General features: G+C 40.3%; 1 protein-coding gene across 8 annotated transcripts in view; it reads right to left on the reverse strand.

The window, feature by feature from the left end:
- paqr3a (progestin and adipoQ receptor family member IIIa) overlaps positions 1–15,901 on the reverse strand; it is a 34,030-nt gene extending 18,129 nt beyond the window's left edge. The window contains exons 1-8 of one of the 8 annotated variants that reach the window (XR_015756643.1): positions 15,501–15,899; positions 15,014–15,202; positions 14,328–14,490; positions 6,475–6,630; positions 5,122–5,319; positions 3,592–3,682; positions 1,018–2,797; positions 552–963 (exon numbers count right to left, since the gene is read on the reverse strand). Coding sequence is in view for 7 of the 8 variants with exons in the window: in XM_043696385.2 (XP_043552320.1) it covers positions 2,658–2,797; positions 3,592–3,682; positions 5,122–5,319; positions 6,475–6,630; positions 14,328–14,490; positions 15,014–15,198 (933 nt within the window). In the remaining variant the exon portion in view is untranslated. Of the gene's footprint in view, positions 1–551; positions 2,798–3,591; positions 3,683–5,121; positions 5,320–6,474; positions 6,631–14,327; positions 14,491–15,013; positions 15,203–15,423 lie in introns of those variants that run through there. The other 7 variants (XM_043696404.2, XM_043696396.2, XM_043696385.2 and 4 more) reach the window with 7 other exon arrangements.
- Between the last annotated feature and the right edge of the window lie 5,014 nt (positions 15,902–20,915).

The raw sequence follows: 20,915 nt of genomic DNA on the forward strand, positions 1-20,915 counted from the left end.
AATATGTTTCTCTTACTTAGTGTCTGTTTTTACACTGATTACATGGACCTCTTGGTCAACTTGGTTCTTTAGATTAGATTCTATAATATGGAAACGGGCCCTTTTGGCCCAACGGGTCCACACCGATCCTGTGAAGAGTAACCCACCCAGACCCATCTCCCTCTAGTACAATGGGCAATTCACCTAACCTGCACATCTTTGAACTGTGGAAGGAAACCAGAGCACCCGAAGGAAACCCACGCAGACACTGGGAGAATGTGCAAACTCCACACAGTCAGTCACCTGAGGCTGGAATCTAACCTGGGATCCTGGTGCTATGAGGCAGCAGTGCTAACCACTGAGCCACCGTGCCAGCTCACACAATGTGTGCTATGTCCTATTTCTCACAGCCCAATTTCTTTCAAAATGATCTGATGTTAATAATTTTGGATTTTCCTCCTGTCATCTCTTCCAATATTTGTCAGATTTTAAATACTCCAGCTGTTTTGATTCATTCCACCACCTATCTAATTAATGAAGCAGGTATTAAATAACATTTTAAAGAGTCATAATTCATGTTGGAAAATGTTTTATTGATAGTTGTCCACAGAGGAGAAAAAACAAACTAAGCTCCCAATAATTTGTCAGGCAGAAGACATCTTTTCTTGCATGTCACCCTTCAAAATAGACATCCAATTCCAGGATGTGCATAAATTTTCCAGATGAGTAAAATGCATATCTTAAAAGACAAGCAAATCATGTGATTCAGATACTTAAGAGCAAGTTTTAAAAATGACATTTACAACTCCCAATATGTACCACCATTTTCTAACCATACTAGTTCTAGTTACATGCATTTTCAATGCATGTAACAACTTTTAAATTGCACTTTGCCCTTCTTGTTTAACATTTCAGTGTAAACCTAAAACCTTGTAATGTGCTGTGTGAAGTTCTGGGATAGATGCACAGATTGTATAATTTACCCTTTAATAGTCAATGATGTACTCAGCATAAATTTCTACATCATTATAGTGTTACCTGAAGAGTCTAAGTTTTTCCTTTTGAGATTTATTGCCTTTCATGACTAGTCTGTTCTAATGCACTGGCTGGCTAATTCAATAAAAAACAACAAGGTGCCAAGACAATCCAGCTGTATGAGGAGGTACAGCAGAAGTAGAAGACTGTTTTCCTCTACATTTATCAGACTATAAATTTCAGTTTTCCTACTTATTGGACAGTTGTCCTGAAGGTTCAGGCAAATGGTCAACTCAGATTATACTTCTCCAGTCAACTAGCCAGCCAAGCTGTTAGAACATACTAAACATAACTGAAGGGGGAAAAAATATCCAGTTCTAAAATTATACATTTGGTATCTAAATTAGCATCACTTCCACCATGATATTTGAAATGTGGAAGGTCAAGTTACCATAGGACTATCAGACCATAGGGCTGCTCTCAGAAAACTAGTGGTTCAACCAGAGGGTTAGCACACCCCAGGCAAGGGGAGATTGAGAAGAATTTTTCATGGTAACCTCAGCCGGATGGGAATTAAACCCACTGTTGGCATTGCAAACTACCTGTCTAACTACTTGACTGAAAGATGGTATGTGGTAGAAAGTGAAATATGGCATAAAACTTTGGTTATGAATAGACTACTTCCTAATAACCTTAGTCATCTGCAAGACTTGATCAAGCAATTTTATCTTTTAATAATGAAATTCTTTCCATCATGCTTATTTCTAAATGCAAACATTTTAAATGTCTGTTCCTATGAAGATCAAATGACGTCCCAATTTTGTTTACATTGTTCTCACATACAGGAATCATCATCTTGGAGATGGAAATTAAGTAGTTAGCAATTCTTTCCCTGATTTTGTTTCAGGATATATATATATTTATTCCAGAATACAAGGGCTTTTTAAAATATTTCATTTTTCCCACATCCCGTAGCCTTCTCCTTTGTCTCCCAGCTTTGAGGGAACAAGACTTAAACAACCTCCTGTTTAAATACATTTGAAAGAAGATAGCACACAATATTCTACATTTTTCCCTATGAAAAGCAGCTTCAAATGTACATTAATACAAAAGTGTAGTACAGTTTTAATAAGATCACTTGTTTGAGCTGATATTCATCCAGTGTAAACGGGTGAGGTACCCCGGGAGGCAGCCTCAAACCACTTCCATTCAAGGATATTCAATGCAGTCGAGTACTATTCTGAGATTAAAAACCATTCACTCACTAACATTAAAACATAGTCATAGGGCAAATGAATCTGCATACACACACTGTCACTGCAACTAGCAATTGGAAATTCTAGCCCAGTTTAGCACCTGCACTTTGCAGGTTCTTGAATGAGATCCACTGCATTGATGTATACAGATTTTCCCTTTCTGTAATAAGGTAGGAAAATTGTTTGAAGAATGACTATTACACCTTAAGGTGTAAGTTCATTTATAGAAATGCCACAGACATCAAGCTATTGAAAAATATCTGCAGGATGTTGAGACCTCTTTAAAGTAACAATTATTGAAAACTGGAAGTAAAGAGGTCTCTGCACATTTAGGTTGACAGAATTTTAACACATCCCTTCCCATTTTCTGTTTGTGTATCTCTGCAGATTCTTAACAGGCACTTTTAAAGAAGTTGTTCACCGAATCACAAGACACTGATGTTGCAATTATGTACTCATTAGTTCTAAACAGGGTTGGTCGTGTCTGTACTGCATGATATAGACTCCAGTTTGGTGCCACCAATAAAACATCAATACAACAAGGATATGCCAGCACTGATGACTAGAACCGAGGTAGTTGAGCTGACCTGCAAAAGGTACAGAAATGTTAGCAACTCCTACTCTTTGCTCCTCTGAAGTCTGTTACTAGCACCATGTTTGGTCACTTTATAACCAAGAATGTTAGAACAAACCATCATTGGCTATTGAATTGTTTAATTATAAAAATGAAAGCTTAAAAAAAAACTTTTTAAACAGCGTTCTTGTAAAGAAAGGACAAAGTTTAAATTAATCTTTGAGAAATTAACATCACTGTGCAAACTGTTCTGAAGCTAGAAACTCTACTTTCCAGAGTTAAAAATCACAACACCAGATTATAGTCCAACAGGTTTATTTGGAGGCACTAGCTTTTGGAGCGCTGCTCCTTCATCAGGTGCTTGTGAGTATAAGATCGTATATTCCACAACCACCTGATGAAGGAGCAGCGCTCCGAAAGCTAGTGCTTCCAAATAAACTTGTTGGACTATAACCTGGTGTTGTGATTTTTAACTCTGTACACCCCAGTCCAAAACCAGCATCTCCAAATCATGACTAGTTTCCAGAATGAATGCTAAAATATCCTGAAAATATTGTGTACCAATTACTCCCCACTGTTCTCTCGTTCCCTCAGATTCAGTAATTTAGTTTTGATATAGCTTCATCTCCTTCTGCTATATTTCAGATATTACTACTTATTAATGAAGCTGAAACTTGGTTGTTTTGGGAATATTTTAAAAATTGCTTTAGGATGTCACTTGGACAAATAATGTGTTATGAGGTTAGTTAAGTAACTTGCTCTCCTACTGTGATTTTCCAAAATTCCAATTAGCCTCTGCACACCCACCTGGAAAATATCTTTCTGGAATTTTCGTAACGTAGAGAAAAATAGCTACTGCACCCATCAAATACATCACAAATACACGTGGAACAAATGCCTGGGAAGACAGTAATTAAGTTAAGAGAAGTTACACAAAAGGATTAAGATTAAGCTTCAAACAAAGTGAGCTATGAAAGCAACAGGAAGGGATCTCACTAAGTTACTGCTATGAACCACTGGTCTTCATGCAACACTACAATTTAATTGCTGACAACCAATTTGGGTTAATTTCTGTACAGTAATGGTAATTTCTAACAAACCTTCCACTGGTATAATGTTCTTCATGTGGAAAAACAGCAGGAGAGACTTTCTAAAGCAGTATTAAGACAAAGTGAACAGGAAAATAAATGAACACATTTTCCCAAAGATTATTTTTTAGGATAGACTGGCTGAGGGATTTTGTAGAATAGGTGCTAAGTGGTATGAGGGGTGTGAGACGAAATGACACCAATATTGGAGGGGTTTCTTCTGTACAGTCATCTCGCAAGACAGGATAAAAGTAGTTGACAATAGGCAAAATGACTTCCTTCACTATACTGATTCAAGGATTCTAATGTAACTCATATCCATGCATACCAAGGACAACAGCCAAAAGCACAAGCCTGAACTGGACCAAATCTTTCATACCTTTATCACTTGAGATAAAATTCTCCACTTATCAGTCTTGTCCCTTCCAAATATGACTCATTCAGAATGCCAGTTTATACTCTCACCTCTCTATCCTTTTCTGAATTAAGAATATCGTTCTCAATTTTTAATCCCTTCAGTCCCTTGCCAAGGTACCTCATTTCCTTCAGCCATATACATACACTCTGTACAATTAAACATGAGCTTATTCATTACCTATTCTACTCAGTTGTTAGCTCTAATGGTCAGCCATTATGCCTTTGTCTTGCAAACTTCTATTGCTAAATAATACATACCTGAGGGTATGTTTGCACAAATCATTGTAAGTGGTAGGGCATGTTGAGACAGATGGATCATCAGAGACGTAGAGCAGAAAAGGAAGTTAGGACGAACTTTCATAAAATTCTGTTCAGGCCGCAACTGCCAATGTCCCCCCAATTCTCGGAAGGATGTGAAGACTCTCAGTACAGAAACATTCAGGTTGTACCAGAACCCCCTCCTTGATGGTACTGTCACGTATTCTAGAATAGAATAGAATACGTCTTTGAACGTATTCTATTCTGCTATGCCTTGTTGGATCATAAGCACAGAAATGCACCACCTACCTTAAAATATTAAAAGGTCCTATTACTAACTACCAAATAAAAATTTACCTAAAGCTAAACAGATTTGTTCAGAATATCTATATCCAAGATCAGATATAGGTTCTATAGGTTAAACTGTGCTAAGTTTGATGTAAATTGTTAATGCACCTGAGGCATTGTTATTGGAAAGAATGAACTATTTACCACTTGAATTAATGCTTTACTGACTCATTTCTTGTTTGCCTCAAACTAATTAAACATGTTAAATTGATTTTATCTCACTCACCTGAACAATTGGTGTGTTCATCCCTCCATTCTGCCAGATCCAGTGTATTGTTGGGATAAACCCATACACAGAGACACAGCAAAAGATGAGCGCCCGTAGGCTGTACCACTGCTTTGTGAGGTAATATGGATGGATTTGTGCAAAGAATACTGCCAGTATCATAGCCAGCACCATTATTAAGTACACCTGTCGCCAATACTAACCACAAAACAAATTTAAGTGTCAAACTATTAAAAGTTTAGGTTTCAGAGTTAAAAACATAGATTATCACATTAATTGAATTACTAAGTAAGATAGCATATTTATGAAAGTTGTGATTACTGGTAGTTTTATTTAGTCAGTTAAGTAACCAGACAGAAAAAGACAATGATCAGATTTAGGATTATTTGCAGGTAAACAGCACCTTTAAATGTAACAAAGCATCTTAAAACATATTGTGGGAGCAATATAAAACCAGTACGACACCAAGACTTGCACTGAGGGATTAGAAGGGATAAAAATTTGGTCAAAGTGGGTTATTCTAGTGTCTTGGAGGAAATCAAAGTAGAGCTGGTGCTGAGGGAGGGAACACATGGCTACAAATGGTGAAGTAATTAAAATTTTAAACAAATGGCAAATTAGAGGAGTGCCAATATCTCAAAGGGTTGTGGAACTGAACAAAATTACAGGGATATGGAGGTATTTGAAAACTCTAATGGAGAATTCAAAAAACAAGATATTGCTTGACCAGAAACGAATCAAGTTTAGGGAAACAGGATGCTTACAGAAATGGGATGGTGTGATTTAAGGGCAGCTTAGCATTGGATAATTAAATTTATGGAAAGTAGAATGAGAGAGATCAGCCAGAAGTGATTTGGAATGTTGAGTCTAGAAGTGACAAGGTTACTTGTTGAACTAATAAGTTTAGCTGTTTTAGGGAGTCTGAGACAGTAACACATTCACAGAGGTCACAGGCTTAGTGATGAGAAGTTCAACTTGAATCAAAGTGATAAAGTTGTGAACATATTGATTTAATCTGACTGTTACCAGGAAAAGGAATCAAGTCAGTAGCTAAGGAATGGAGTTTGAAGGGGGTACGGAAAGTAATACTTTGTTGCTTGAGGTTTTAAAATAGCAAAAAGAAAATACTGACTGCAGCTTAGTATGCCACGAGATGTTTTTCCCTTTCCCCCATCAACAACATAATTGAGAGAGGGAGCTTACATTTCTCAATGCAATGGTCATTTTGTTGACTTCCGGTCAAAAAAAGCACAAATTTCAATCAGGGCTTAGTTATTCAGTTATCAAAGAGAAATGTCATCAATATGTGAAGACAACTCAAAACATTTGTGCATGTGGAGCCAAAAAACTCACTTCATTGCAGTAAAAGGCATAGAATACTGCAGGGACATAGCAGCCCAAAATCCCAATGGCAATACCAGCATAATCAAGGGCCATCCAGCGTCTATTTGCTTTCTCTGAGCGATGGCAGCAGAATAGATGATAGCCCACTGAGCACAGCATACAAACCTACAAACCAAATACTATAAATTAACTAAGGAAAGAAATGCAGTAACAACTGTATCAAAGAAAATTATCTACTACGCTGTCTAGTATCTAACCAAGCATGAAAAATGATTTTGATGGCTACAGTTCACAACTATAAATACATCTCAATAACATTGTGGTACTGCAGTAAACAGTTTGTCATAAAAATGTCATATTAATATTTACATGGTTGTCAAAAACAAAACCAGGCAACCATCTTCATTAATTACAATTTCTTGAAGTGGTGAACATGTCCAGATGCGTTTAAAAAGCAAAGGTATGAGGGCACTTAGAATTAAGGAGAACCAGCTCACATTTGAAAATGGAAAGGCTTATCTTTTTAACTGGTTTCTTAAGAGGGCTGAAGTTTTTCAGCAGTAGAATTATACTTAGTCAGAAAATTGAATAATTTTAAAAATTTGAAATATCCTCTTAAATGTCTACCACTGCATCTCTATTGACCTAGCCTGGTATACTGATTCACTTCAGCTAGTTCACTATTCATGCCCACATTGTCGTCCTTATTTAATTTTAAAATGCTACTCTTAAACCTAATCTTCCCCTTTCAAACTGGATGGAAAATTCAATCTTGTGGTCACTGCTACCAAGGGATGCCTTTACCACAATCTGCTCTTATTAGATGATTAGGTCTACTTCTACCTACTCTCTGCTCAGTTTTAGAACGTGCTGCTCTCAGAAATGATCTCAAAATCATTCTATGAATTCCTCATCCAAGCTAATGTTAATATGATTTTTTTTCAGCTAATAAGTAGATTAAAGTCACCCTGATTATTGCATCTTGTTATCACAACCATATTATTTTTGTATACTGTGGCTACCTTTTGTCCACTGTAGTCTACTCCAACTAGCAACTTTTTTCCCCTATTAATTTCCAATTGAACCAATTCTATCTCGATCTTCTGAACCAAGGGTATGTTTAATTATTGCACAAATGCTATCCTCGACTAACAGTGCTTCTCTCCACCTTTATCGAGCTTCGAATTCTTTTTGAATAACACATCCCTCAATATTCAGGATCTAATCCTTATCCTGCAGCCACATCTCTGTAATGGATATTAGTTGATATTTGTTTACTATCAATTTGTTACTTTTTGATGAATGTCACCTATATTCAGATGCAGAGCCACTAATTTTATCTTTTTATCTTTCTAACATCTCATCTCGACTGTTGGTGTATTCACAGTTTTGTTTCTACACTGTTCCTTTTTGCCACTACCTCACCCTCATTTTCCATCTTACTTTTCTTCTCTTAACCTTGTCTCTACTCTTTGGTATATTATGTTTTCATATGATTTTTTGCCTTCGCTATTTAGTTTAAAATCATCTCTACTTCTCTAGTTATGAGGTTTGCAAGAACACCCTTCCCAGCTCAATTCAGTGTAGACCATCCCAACGGTACAGCCTCGACTTTCCCCAGTACTAATGCCAGCGACCCACAATCCCGGAATGCTAGTCTTTGAGCCATGTACCCTTCTTAATTTTATGCACCCGACACCAATTTGCACATAATCTCTAGATTATTACCTGAGCTATGACCTTTGAGATTCTACATTTTAGTTTAGTACCTAACTCTTCATACTCTATGCAGCATCTCTTTCCTAGTTAAACTTCATTGGTGCTGACATGGATCACAACCACTCACATGGTAAGTTCCTTTCCAGCCCCTTCGAAAGAAACACAAACATCTGGACTCTCGCTTTGCTGCAGAGGGGAATATCAATCTCCCTCAAAATGGAGACCTGTGACCAGTGCTGTCCCACAGGGATCCGTGCTGGAACCACTGTTGTTTGTGATATACATAAATGATTTGGAAGGAGGTCTAGGTTGCCTCATTCGCAAGTTTGCAAATGGACACTAAGACTGGTCGAGTCGCAGATAATGAAGGGGACTGTCAGAGAATACAGCAGCATATAGATAGATAGATTGGAGAACTGGGCAGAGAATTGGGCAGAGAAATGGCAGATGGAGTTCAATCCGGACAAATGCAAGGTGGTGCATTTTGGAAGATACAATTCTAGAGCGAACTATACAGTAAATGGAAAAGTCCTGGGAAAAATTGATATACAGAGAGATCTGGGTGTTCAGGTCCATTGTTCCCTGAAGGTGGTAATGCAGGTTAGCAGAGTGGTCAAGGCGGCACACGGCATGCTTTCCTTCACCTGACAGGGTATTGAGTACAAGAGTTGGCAGGTCATGTTACAGTTGTATTAGACTTTGGTTCGGCCACATTTGGAATACTACGTACAGTTCTGGTCACCACATTACCAAAAGGATGTGGATGCTTTGCAGAGGAGATTCACCAGGATGTTGCCTGGTGGAGGGTGCTAACTATGAGGAGAGGTTGAATAGATTAAGATTATTTTCATTGGAAAGGAGGTGGTTGAGGGGGGAACGTGATTGATGCCTACAAAATCATGTCAGGTGGAAACAGGGTTAATAGCAAGAAACGTTTTCCCAGAATGGAGGATTCAATTACTAACGGTCACAAGCTCAAAGTGAGAGGGGAAAAGTTTAGGGGAGATATGCGTGGAAAGTTCTTCATGCAGAGGGTAGTGGATGCCTGGAATGCTTTGCCAGAGGAGGTGGTAGAGGTGGGAATGTTAGCATTATTTAAGATGTATCTAGACAGATACATGAATGGGCAGGGAGCAAAGGGTTACAGATCCTTAGAAAATAGGTGGCAGGTTTAAGTAGAGGATCTGAATCGACGCAGGCTTAGAGAGCCGAAGGGCATGTTCCTGTGCTTAAGGTTCTTTGTTCTCACTATATTATCTTCTACTACAGCCCTTATTGCTTCCCTGACTTGAATGGTTTCCTCTGCCATGTCATGCTCATCCATCCTACAGCACCTATTCTCATCCAAACGATCCACTCAAAGCTACTGCACAATTGCAGAGGCTGCATTGCTGCCCTCTCGGTTCCTTACCACATCAGAAGACCCCATCCTAAGTGATGTGATTGCCTCCTAATACTAAGAATCTGAATAACCTACCCCCTCCCTAATGTATCCCAATGCCTGTAGTTCAGCTTCAAACTCAAACCCTGTGCTGAAGCTGCTTGGAATTTCAAACACTCACTGTAGAGGTCAATCATACTAGTATCCAGGAATTCCACATGCTGCAGCCTTGACATAACACCTGGCCTGTTGTCATGAATACATGTTAATTTATTAATTATATTAATTACTGATGTTGCTTTTTGCAAATTTTATTGACTTTACCACCAATTTGTATACCATGTTAAAACATAAGAATAGAAAAGGCCCTTAATCACTGAGAAGAGACTCAACATACACCTAGCTTCTTTCCTGGGAGAACAGCAAGATGCAATTCCAATCAGATCCAATTAATCTAGCACTGTCTGAGTCAGCCTGCCAGAGTACTTACCTTACCCACTGTTCGAAGTGTTGCTAACTGCTTGTCACAGGTCCTCACTTCACTTAATGGAATTTCATCACTTGTGAATGGTCACTTTCTACCTCTTTACAATGGTCCCATACCTCCTTCATTATTGCCATAAGTGCAATATAGTTCATTGAAGCCTTTCTTGCAACATATATGCAGTGCATTGGCAGTTATTTTTGTAGTTCATGAATACTCTGCTCAAGCAAAACAACTTTAATCATGGTTCAGAACATTAGAAGCTGTAGGGCCATTGGTCTGTGGAACCTGCTCTGCCATTTATTAAGGTTATAGCTGATCCAATTAGGCCTTGACTCCAGATTTCTAGCCTGTAACCTTTAAATCTCATCAATCAAAAACAGATCCCATTCTTCTTCACCTCGGCATCTCTGCTGGAAAGCAGGCCTGACCTAATGTTGTGAATTAGACTACTGGCAAGGTAAGTTCAAATCCACTCCAATTTGCACAGGATGTGGACGTGATCCACAGCAGTCACACTAACTGCGCCAACTGGCACATCCAAGGAGTACAAATGGAGTTAGAGTTGTATAGCACAGAAGAAGCCCTTTAAAGTCTGTGATGGTCTATCTATACTAAATGGTATAACATTTCAAGTACTTTTTAAAGACTGTGAGGTTTCCCATTCTACTGCCCTCCCATGCAGTGCACTTTTGATTCCCACTACCCTATGGTGAAAAACTTTTCCTCAACTTCCTTCTAAGCCTTCTACCCTGCATCTTAAAATTGTCACCTTGTTATTAACCCTAGAATTAAGGGGAATTGCTACTTCTTATTGACCCTGTTCGTGTCTTCATAACCTTACACACTTCAAATAGTTCTCTTCTCAGCTTTCTCTGCTCCAAAGTAAATAACCTAAGCCTCTCTTAACCCCAGGCAACATCCTGGTGAATCACCACTGTTCCATCCCTCCAATGCAATCACATCCTATTGTGTGGTGATCAGAACTACATGCAGTACACCAGTTGTGGCCTAACAAAAGTTTTGTCCAGCTCTAACATAATCTCCCTGCTCTTACAATCTATGCAAGTATCCTGCCCCCTTTGGGGAATTTGTGGACAAGTACTCCAAGATCTCTCTGGTTCTGAGTATTCCAATATCATTAAGTAATCCTTTTCCTTGTTCTTTCAAAGTGCAGTTGCCTCTGATCTGCCCATGTGACCAATCCATCTATATCTTCCTATAACCTCAGAGCTGCTTCTTCACTTTTAAGCACCTGACTGATTTGGTGTGGTAACATCCACTTTTACGTTATGTTGCACTGTGGTGCTATGAATAATGATGGTTTAAGCTCTGATTTCTTTCCATCTTGTGGCTAACAAGGAATCTCTCCTGTCGGTAGGAATTTGCAGATCGATATAACAAAGCTGTTTGGCCACATTATAATTACATCTATCCCTCAAGTGAGACCTGATGTCGAAGCTTGGCTCAGAAGTAGGGACACTTATCCACTATGCCACAAGACATTCACTGAATATTTTCTAGGCTGAGTTGGCAATGATCAAACTTCCACTGCTTGGTGGGAAGGAGAGTTCAAAATACCACTGACACTACAAAAACAAATTACTTCTCATCTACATCTTAAATGGGAGATTTCTTATTTGAAGTGTGCCCCTTGTTCTGTTTCCTTTCATGTAGGAATTATGCTCACATCCAAATCATTTTTATAAATGATGAAAAGTAGTGGACCCAGCACCGATCCTTGTGGTACTCTACTGGTCACAGGCCTCCAGCCTGAAAAACAACCCTGCACCACCACCCTCCTCTATCTTCTTCCTTTGAGCCAGTTCTGTATCCAAATGGCTAGTTCTCCCTGTATTCCATGACATCTAACCTTGCTAACCAGTCTCCCATGGGGAACCTTGTTGAAAGCCTTACTCAAGTCCATACAGATCACATCTACTACTCTGCCCTCATCAATACCCTTTATTAATTTTCTGAAGGCTTCCCATTTTCCAGCTGTCCCTTTACCTGTGAACCTCTGCCCCCAATCAGCTTTTGAAAGTTCTTGCCTAATCCCGTCAAAATTGGCCTTTCTCCAATTTAAAACTTCAACTTTTAGATCTGGTCTATCCTTTTCCATCATTATTTTAAAACTAATAGAATTTGGTCGCCGGCCCAAAAGTGGTCCCACACTGACACCTCAGTCATCTGCCCTGCTTTACTTCCCAAGAGTAGGTCAAGTCTTGCACATACTGAATCAGAAAATTTCCTTGTGCACACTTAAATTCCTCTCTGTCAAAACCCTTAACACTATGGCAGCACCAGTCTATGTTTGGAAAGTTAAAATTCCCTATCATAACCACCATATTATTCTTACAGATAACTGAGATCTCCTTACAAATTTGTTTCTCAATTTCCCTCTTACTATTAAAAGCTCCAATCCCAATAAGGTGATCATCCCTTTCTTATTTCTCAGTTCCACCCAAATAACTTCCCAGTTTGAATATCCGGGAATATCCTCCCTCAGTACAGCTGTAATGCTATCCCTTATCAAAAATGCCATTCCCCCTCCTCTCTTGCCTCCCTTTCTATCCTTCCTGTAGCATTTGTATCCTGGAACATTAAGCTGCCAGTCCTGTCCATTCCGGAGCCATGTTTCTGTAATTGCTATGATATGCCAGTCCCATGTTCCTAACCATGCCCTGCATTCATCTGCCTTCCCTGTTAGACCCCTTGCATTGAAATAAGTAGTTTAATTTGTCAGTCCTACCTTGTTTTCTGCTCTGTCCTTGCCTTCCCTGACTGTTTGACTCTCTTCTGTTCTCAACTGTACCAGTCTCAGATTGATCTCTTTCCTCACTATCTCCCTGGGTCCCACCCCCCACCTTACTAGTTTAAATCCTCCTGAACAGCTCTTGCAAATCTCCCTGCCATTATATTAGTCCCCTTCCAATTTAGGTGCCATCCATCCATCTTGTAGAGGTCACTTCTACCCCAAAAGAGATTCCAATGATCCAAAAATGTGAATCCTTTTCCCATACACCAGCTCCTCAGCCATGCATTCATCTGCTCTATCCTATTCCTGCCCTCACCAGGTCATAGCACCGGGAGTAATCCAGATAGTACTACTCTCGAGGACCTTTTTAAATTCCTGCCTAACTCTCTGTAATCTCCCTTCAGAATCTCCAACCTTTTCCCTTCCTATGTCGTTGGTTCCAATGTGGACAATGATCTCCTGCTGGCCCCTCTCCCCCGTGAGAACATTCCGCACCCTTTCGGAGACATCCTTAATCCTGGCACCAGGGAAGCAACACACCTTTCTGATTTTTCACTGCTGGCCTCAGTAATATCTGTCTGTACGTCGGAATAGAGAGTCCCTTAACGCAATCGATCTCTTGGAACCTGACATACCCCTCATTGCAATAGAGCCAGTCTCGATACCAGGAACTTGGCTGTTCGTGCTACATTCCCGAGAATCCATCACTCCTTACATTTTCCAAAACAGTATACTTGTTTGAAATGGGGATAGTCACAGAAGACTCCTGCATGAACTGTCTACCTCTCTTACCCTTCCTGGAGCTAACCCATCTATGTGACTGTATTTGCAACTCTTCCCCCTTCCTATAACTGTCATCCATCACATCCCCTTGCTCGTAACTTCCTCATTGCCTATAATTATCTCTCGATTTGATCCATTTGATCTGACAGGATTCGCAAACAACGGCATTTATTGCAGACATAATCCTCAGTAACCTGTAAACTCTCCCTAAACTCCCACATCCGACAAGAGCATATCACTCCATCCCGTGAATGAATTTTTTTTTTTAAAGTTACTTTAAGCATGCATAAACATTTCTACTTACAGTAGATGAAACTCTTTCTGGAACCAAAGTAAAGGAATGATAATAAATAAACTAGGCACAGATGTGAAATTCTTCCTGTTTTACTAATACAAAACTGTAACACTTTACTCTATCTAGCACATTTGAATGCTGTAGTGAGAAAATACTTTTCTTACTCAGACATCAGTGTATGGATGTGACACTTTCATAATCCTCACCAACATCTACTACCTGGGTCAACTGCAAAATTTACACCATCATTCTATTTCGTGGCAACTGACAGTAAAAGAATGTTGGGATGGTCCCTTAATAGGGATACTGGTCAGATCATAATGTCAACTGACATATAGTCACTGGAGTATCCACTGTACATGGAAGGGAAAAAAGACATGCATTCCAACATTCCCTTAACGTATATATTTTTTTAATGGATAAACATATCTAAACTACTTGCCTGGAAGCAGAAGAGACATATGGAATATATAACATAATCATCCCTAGAGGCACTTGCCGCAGGAAGTACAGTGGTCATGTCATAAATGCCAAGACTGAAAAACAGGAAAAATCCAAGTAGATGACTCCAGATATTCACCGTCTCATTAGAAAGGATGAAAAGACTGTAGAAGAAAGTATTATATTATTCCAATGCAAAATACAGGAACAATTATTTGAGTAACTAAACCAATTTCCTAAATCAAAAACAGAAATTGCTGGAGAAATTCAAAAGCTCTGGCAGCATCTGTGGGAAGAAAGCAGAGTTTACATTGTGAGTCCATTGACTCTTCTTCCAAACCTGCTGAGTTTCTCCAGAAATTTCTATTTTGGTCTCAGATCTCCAGCATTTGCAGTTCTTTGTCTTAATTTCCTTAATCTTCTGGAGAGCTAAGTAAAATGTCTTCGCACATGTGCTAACATTTTGTACATTTACCATTTCAGATACATTGCATTTATCACGTAATGGTTAAATAGTTTTATGATTGGCACCAGATCTTTAATACTTCCAAATTAGTTACTAAAGTATAGCTTACAATTTTGTTTGAGGGATAATGATTGATTTGTATTCTGGAAATACATTGCTATACAAAACATGTATGAAAATTAATTTGAGAAAGATCTTACTTATTTTAATCTATAATTTACCTTTTCAAGCATAATTTTGAAGGTAGATAAGCTCTATATCCATCTGTAATGTAAGGATTATCCTTAAGAAAGGATGGAATTTGTTCATAAGTGTACAGACGGATGCCTCGTGGTACAAGAACAGGCCAATAATGGTAGTTTCCTAGTTCAATATAATGGGCACTTTTAAGCAACTTCTGAGGCATGATGCTGGAAATAATAGAGAAATGAAAAGAACACGTCAAGTTTTTTTAACATGATGAATGTATGATTAAGTCAATAAGATTCCTTTAACAATATCATGAGCGATTAAAGGCTGCTCCATTTGAAAAAAATTACAAGAATCTCTTAGGTCTCCAGTATTCTGAATAATCTATTTTACACCACTTGGCAAAATATTCAATAATACTTTTCATCTGGAGGTATTTTACCTTATTTAGAATCAACATTGTGGAAACATGCTAGGAGATGATGCTGGAGTCTGAAATAAGCTAATGATATTTCTCACCTTATGCCTATGAAAATTAGTTCAACAAAGTGAATGTTCCATCAAGTGGCTATAGAACTGCTCCAAAATAACCCATTGTAAATGATTTTTTTTTCAAAAAAAATTGTTTGGTTTAACAAAGTCCCGCGGTAACTTCTCTGAGGGAGTTAACGCTGTCAGTGAAAGGTCCGCCGCAGGGACAGTCCCCCCACCCGCCCCTACATTAACCAGTGCGGGCCGTCACCGTCACCGTCACCACACGGGGACACTTCCACCTGGCATTTCACCACCGACACATCGTCACCCGGACCGATAGGGAGGGACAGTGAGTGAAGGCGGGGTGTGGGGACAGTGAGGGCCGGGAAGGACAGTGAGTGAAGGCGGGGTGTGGGGACAGTGAGGGCCGGGAAGGACAGTGAGTGAAGGCGGGGTGTGGGGACAGTGAGGGCCGACCCTGCGGACTCTGTTCTCTCGAGCCCGAGGCCTCAGGCTTTGAACCGGATGGAATCTGTGCGGGGACTTCCGGCTCAACGGTTACCCTCGTGACGGGGTCAGACTAGGTCAGAGTATGGGCATCAAATCAGCTCAGCTCAGACCAGACCGCGGGGGGTGGGGTGTCGTGTATTGCTGGACCAGATCCTGGGAGGTGTCACACTGGATCAGACCCCTAGCCATCTTATCACTTTCTTCATTGGCTGTTTTTTTCAGAAACAGGTGATTTGTACAGCCCCAGGTTTTATCCCCCTGTAACTTTGCTGCCACTATGTTAAGGTTGACCTGCCCGTTATTTATTCTTTATCATTAAGATGCAGCTGTCCTTCAGTGTCCTGCACCTCTGCCCAGATCTGAAAAATAATGGCCAGAATTTCTATGATTTCTTCCCCTGTTGCAGCTTTAGCAGTCTGCAATAGATGTTTCGTCTGAGCCCAGTCGTGTATCCAAGAATGCTCAACAACATTTGGGTGGCACTGTGGTTAGCACTGCTGCCTCACAGCGCCAGAGACCCGGGTTCAATTCCCGCCTCAGACGACTGACTGTGGAGTTTGCACATTCTCCCTATGTCTGCGTGGGTTTCCTCCTGGTGCTCCAGTTTCCTCCCACAGTCACAAAGATGTGCAGGTCAGGTGAATTGGCCATGCTAAGTTGCCCGTAGTGTTAGGTAAGGGGTAAATGTAGGGGTATGAGTGGGTTGCGCTTCGGTGGGTAGGTGTGGACTTGTTGGGCCGAAGGGCCTCTTTCCACACTGTAAGTAATCTAATCTAATCTTAATACTTCCTCCTTCACAATGTTTATTCATATCCAAGGTGACCAATGCTGAGCAATGAAAAAGTAAACACACTGGTATTAGCAAGACACTAGTGTTGGGCATTGGGTCAGGCAATGCTTTGAAATGGGGTGTCTGGGTGAGATAGGGAGATGGACAGGTAAAGGGATGGTTCGAATTTGGGAGTCCTTCAAAAACGAGCTGAGAGTCCAGAGGCAGTATGTTTCTGTTAGTGTGAAGGGCAAGGCTGATATCTGTAGGGAATGCTAGATGACAAAAGAAATTGAGGTTGTGATCAAGAAAAAGGAGGCATATTTCAGGTATAGACACCTGGGAATGAGTGAATCTCTCGAGGAGTATAAGCAATAGGAGTATGCTGTAGAGAGAAACCTGGAGGACAGAAAGGGGACATGAGATAGTTTGGCAAACAGAGTTAAGGGGAATCCAAAGGGATTCTACAAACACATTAAGGGCAAAAGAGTAACTAGGCAGAGAATGAAACCCCTGAAGTTTTGTGTGCCTTACTGTGAAGAAAATCTGAAGCTGTAACAAAGTTGTACCAAATTACAGTTACACCTGAATCCACCACAGGACTCAGACGGTCATTGGAAAATCTGAGATCTAACAGTAGAGTACTGGGGGTTGCCAAACAAAGGAACCTTGGGATGTAGGATAACAGTTCCTCGAAAGAGGAGTCGCTAGTAGACAGGGTAGTGAAGAAGGTGTTTAATATGCTTGCCATTGTTGGTCAGTGCATTCAGTGTAGGAGTTGGGATGTCATTTTGCAGCTACAGGACATTGGTTAGGCCACTTTTGGAATACTGCATTCAATTTTGATCTCTATTACAGGAAAGATGTTGTTAAATTTGATATGGAGGAGCCGGTGTTGGGTTGGGGTGGACAAAGTTAAAAATCACACAACACCAGGTTATAATCCAACAGGTTTATTTGAAAGCACTAACTTTCAGAGTGCTGCTCCTTCATCAGGTGCTGCTTCCTGTTGAGGGAGCAACGCTCAGAAAGCTAGTTTTTCCAAATAAACCTGTTGGATTATAACCTGGTGTTGTGTGATTTTTAACGTTGTTAAATTTGAAAGCATTCACAAAAGATTTGCAAGGATGTTGCTGGGGTTGTGGGACTTTTTTTTCGATTACATTACAGCGTGGAAACAGGCCCTTCGGCCCAAAAAGTCCACACCGACCTGCCGAAGCGCAACTCACCCATGCCCCTACATTTACCCCTTACCTAATACTACGGGCAATTTAGCATGGCCAATTCATCTGACCTGCACATCTTTGGACTGTGGGAGGAAACCGGAGCACCCGGAGGAAACCCACGCAGACACAGGGAGAATGTGCAAACTCCACACAGTCAGTCACCTGAGGCGGGAATTGAGCTATAGAGAAAGCTGAATAGGCTGGAGCTATTTTTCCTAAATCATTGGAGACCGAAGATGACCTTATAGAAGTTTGCAAAATCAAGACGGGCATGGATAGGGTGAATAGCCAAATTATTTTTCCCAGGGTAGGGAATCCAAAACTAAGTGACATAGGTTAAAAGTGAGGGGGGAAAGATTTGAAATGGGAGAAAGTGAGGACTGCTAATACTGGAGAGTCAGAGTCGAAAAGGGTGGCACTAGAAAAGCACAGCAGGTCAGGCAGCATCCAAAGAGCAGGAGAATCGATGTTTCGGGCATAAGTCCTTCATCAGGATTTAAAATGACTTCAGATGTAACTTTTTCATGCAGAGGGCAGTAAATGTATCCAATGAGCTGACATAGGAGATGGTGGAGGCTGGTACAATTGCAACATTTAAAAGGCATCTGGATAGGTACATGAATAGGAAGGGTTTAGAGGGATCTGAGCCAAATGCTAGCAAATGGGACTAGATTAATTTCAGATAACTGGTCAGCATAGACAAGTTGGGCTGAAGGGTCTATTTCCATGCAAAACAACTCTGTAGCTCTAGAAGTGGTATTGTGTTGGTGAGACTGTGAGTATAGCGAAACTTTGAGACCTTGCGATCATGATGCTGCTAATTTGCATCTCACCATGGGACACCTGTGGAAAATGTGTGGAAGTGTTGCTTCAATAGAAGTCATAAGACTCAGTGTTGCTTCAGCAGAAGTGATAAGACTCAGCTATTTGGGGGGGGGTGGTTGCATGCTAACAACAGGCCACAGACGGATGTGGTAAACCAAATAGATTAGCAGCTGCACAGAGCAACTGCAACTGTCACGTTTGAGGTAAAAGGGGAAGTACCGAGGGACTCGCAGAGGCTGTATAAAAATGCACTGATATTGTTCAGCGGTGTGCCTACTTTTTGGACACCTGCTCTTCCAAGAATGTATGAATAAAGACTGCTTCGGAATTTGACTCGGACTAAAATTATTTGGCAGTGAGCTTCGTTTCTCACACACCCAAAGGGCAAACCTCAAATCTTCAGCACCCAATGCGAGTATGGAAACAAAGCCTGCAGATACAGAAGCAATTTGGAACAAAACATTCCAGCAAGACTGCACATGGGACAAGAGGCCAAATTCCTGGAAGATTCTGGGACAGCTGGAAACCCTGTAACATCCCTCCTCCATAACTCTGTAATATCAACTTTGTCACTCTCCTGAAAACAGAAGTAAAATATTCATGAAAAATAATGGTCACGTCTTGCACCTCTTCATGTAAATTATTTTAATGGCCTCCAGTACATGTACTCCTCCCCCAGGTTTGTTATGGCTGAAAGCCCTTAAATTTCCCTTTTCCCCATTGCCCCTCTGTGGCGATTGTCTCAAGCTTTAGTTCATCATTCAGCATGAGGTCCTGGACCTTGGGATATTTCAGTCTGCAAAACATTGTTGAGAATAACTTACCACTGGAAGACCAGCAAGTTTCAAGAACTAAAGAGCAACTTTAACTAAGTTGATTGTCCTCCAAACACAATTCATGTTTGTCTCAGTTTATGTCCCTGCAAACAGCCCATGTAGCACAAAATTGCAGAGTTACACAGCACAGAAACAGATCCTGCGGTCCAACTCATCCATGCGAACCAAGTTTCCCAAACCAAACTAATCATAGTTGCCTGCATTTGGCCATAACCCTCTAAACCTTTCCTTTTCATGTGCCTATCCAAATGTCTTTCAAATGTTATAACTGTACCTGCAAAAACCATTTTCTCTGGCAGTTCATTCCACACAAGCACCACCCTCTGTTTTAAAAAGTTGCCCCTCAGGTTCCTTTAAATCTTTCTCTTCACACCTTAAAAATATGCCCTCTAGTTTTGAACACACACACACACACACCGTAGGAAAAGACTTTGGTGTTCATCATCTATGTCCCTCATAATTTTAGAAACGTCTATAAGGTCACTCCTCAACCTCCTACGCTCCAGTGAAAAATGTCTCCGCCTATATCTTACAACTCAAACCCTTTGGTCCCAACAACGTCCTGGTAAATCTTTTCTGAGCCCTCTCCAATTTAATAATATCATTTCAATAGCAGGGTGAACCTTGTCAGAAACTATTGCATCTCTTTCTGGACTTTCTAAAAGCACTTTCCAGCAAAAGGTGGACAATAATCTCCTCCAAAGTAACCATTTTGAGGACACCATATATAGGGGATGAAAGTCCAAGGACCTGAGAGGGAAAATCTTTTTCATTACCAGCCAGTCTATAAATATATCTTCATGCTTGTTTGAAAGTTTTGCTGATAAAGCATTCTGCAAAGGATTTAACACTCTACTCAGAGAACAGCCTTGCTCCTTGAATGCTGCCAGGCCTGCTGTGTTTTTCTAGCACCACACTTTTGGAATGGACATACATTGTCAACATCAAGCTTATTGAAATGGTTTTGAGGTACCTTAGACTGAGTGCATCAAGAAATGTTTATTTCTATTGAATCTCTGGTTATTTCCAATTTTAAAATTTTGCATGGAATGTAAGTTATAAATGTTATAAATGTTAACACTATATAGGACAAACAGGAAGACAGCTAACGATCCGCATCCACGAACATCAACTAGCCACGAAACAACACAACCAGCTATCCCTAGTAGCCACACACGCAGACGACAAGCAACATGAATTTTACTGGGACAATACTATCATTATAGGGCAAGCCAAACAAAGAACATCCAGGGAATTCCTAGAAGCATGGCACTCATCCACAAACTCCATCAAC

The sequence above is a fragment of the Chiloscyllium plagiosum genome, unplaced genomic scaffold, assembly GCF_037043375.1.
Source record: "Chiloscyllium plagiosum isolate Xiang-an unplaced genomic scaffold, Cpla_swu_hap1 HiC_scaffold_1, whole genome shotgun sequence".
In the NCBI taxonomy this organism is placed as follows: domain Eukaryota; kingdom Metazoa; phylum Chordata; class Chondrichthyes; order Orectolobiformes; family Hemiscylliidae; genus Chiloscyllium; species Chiloscyllium plagiosum.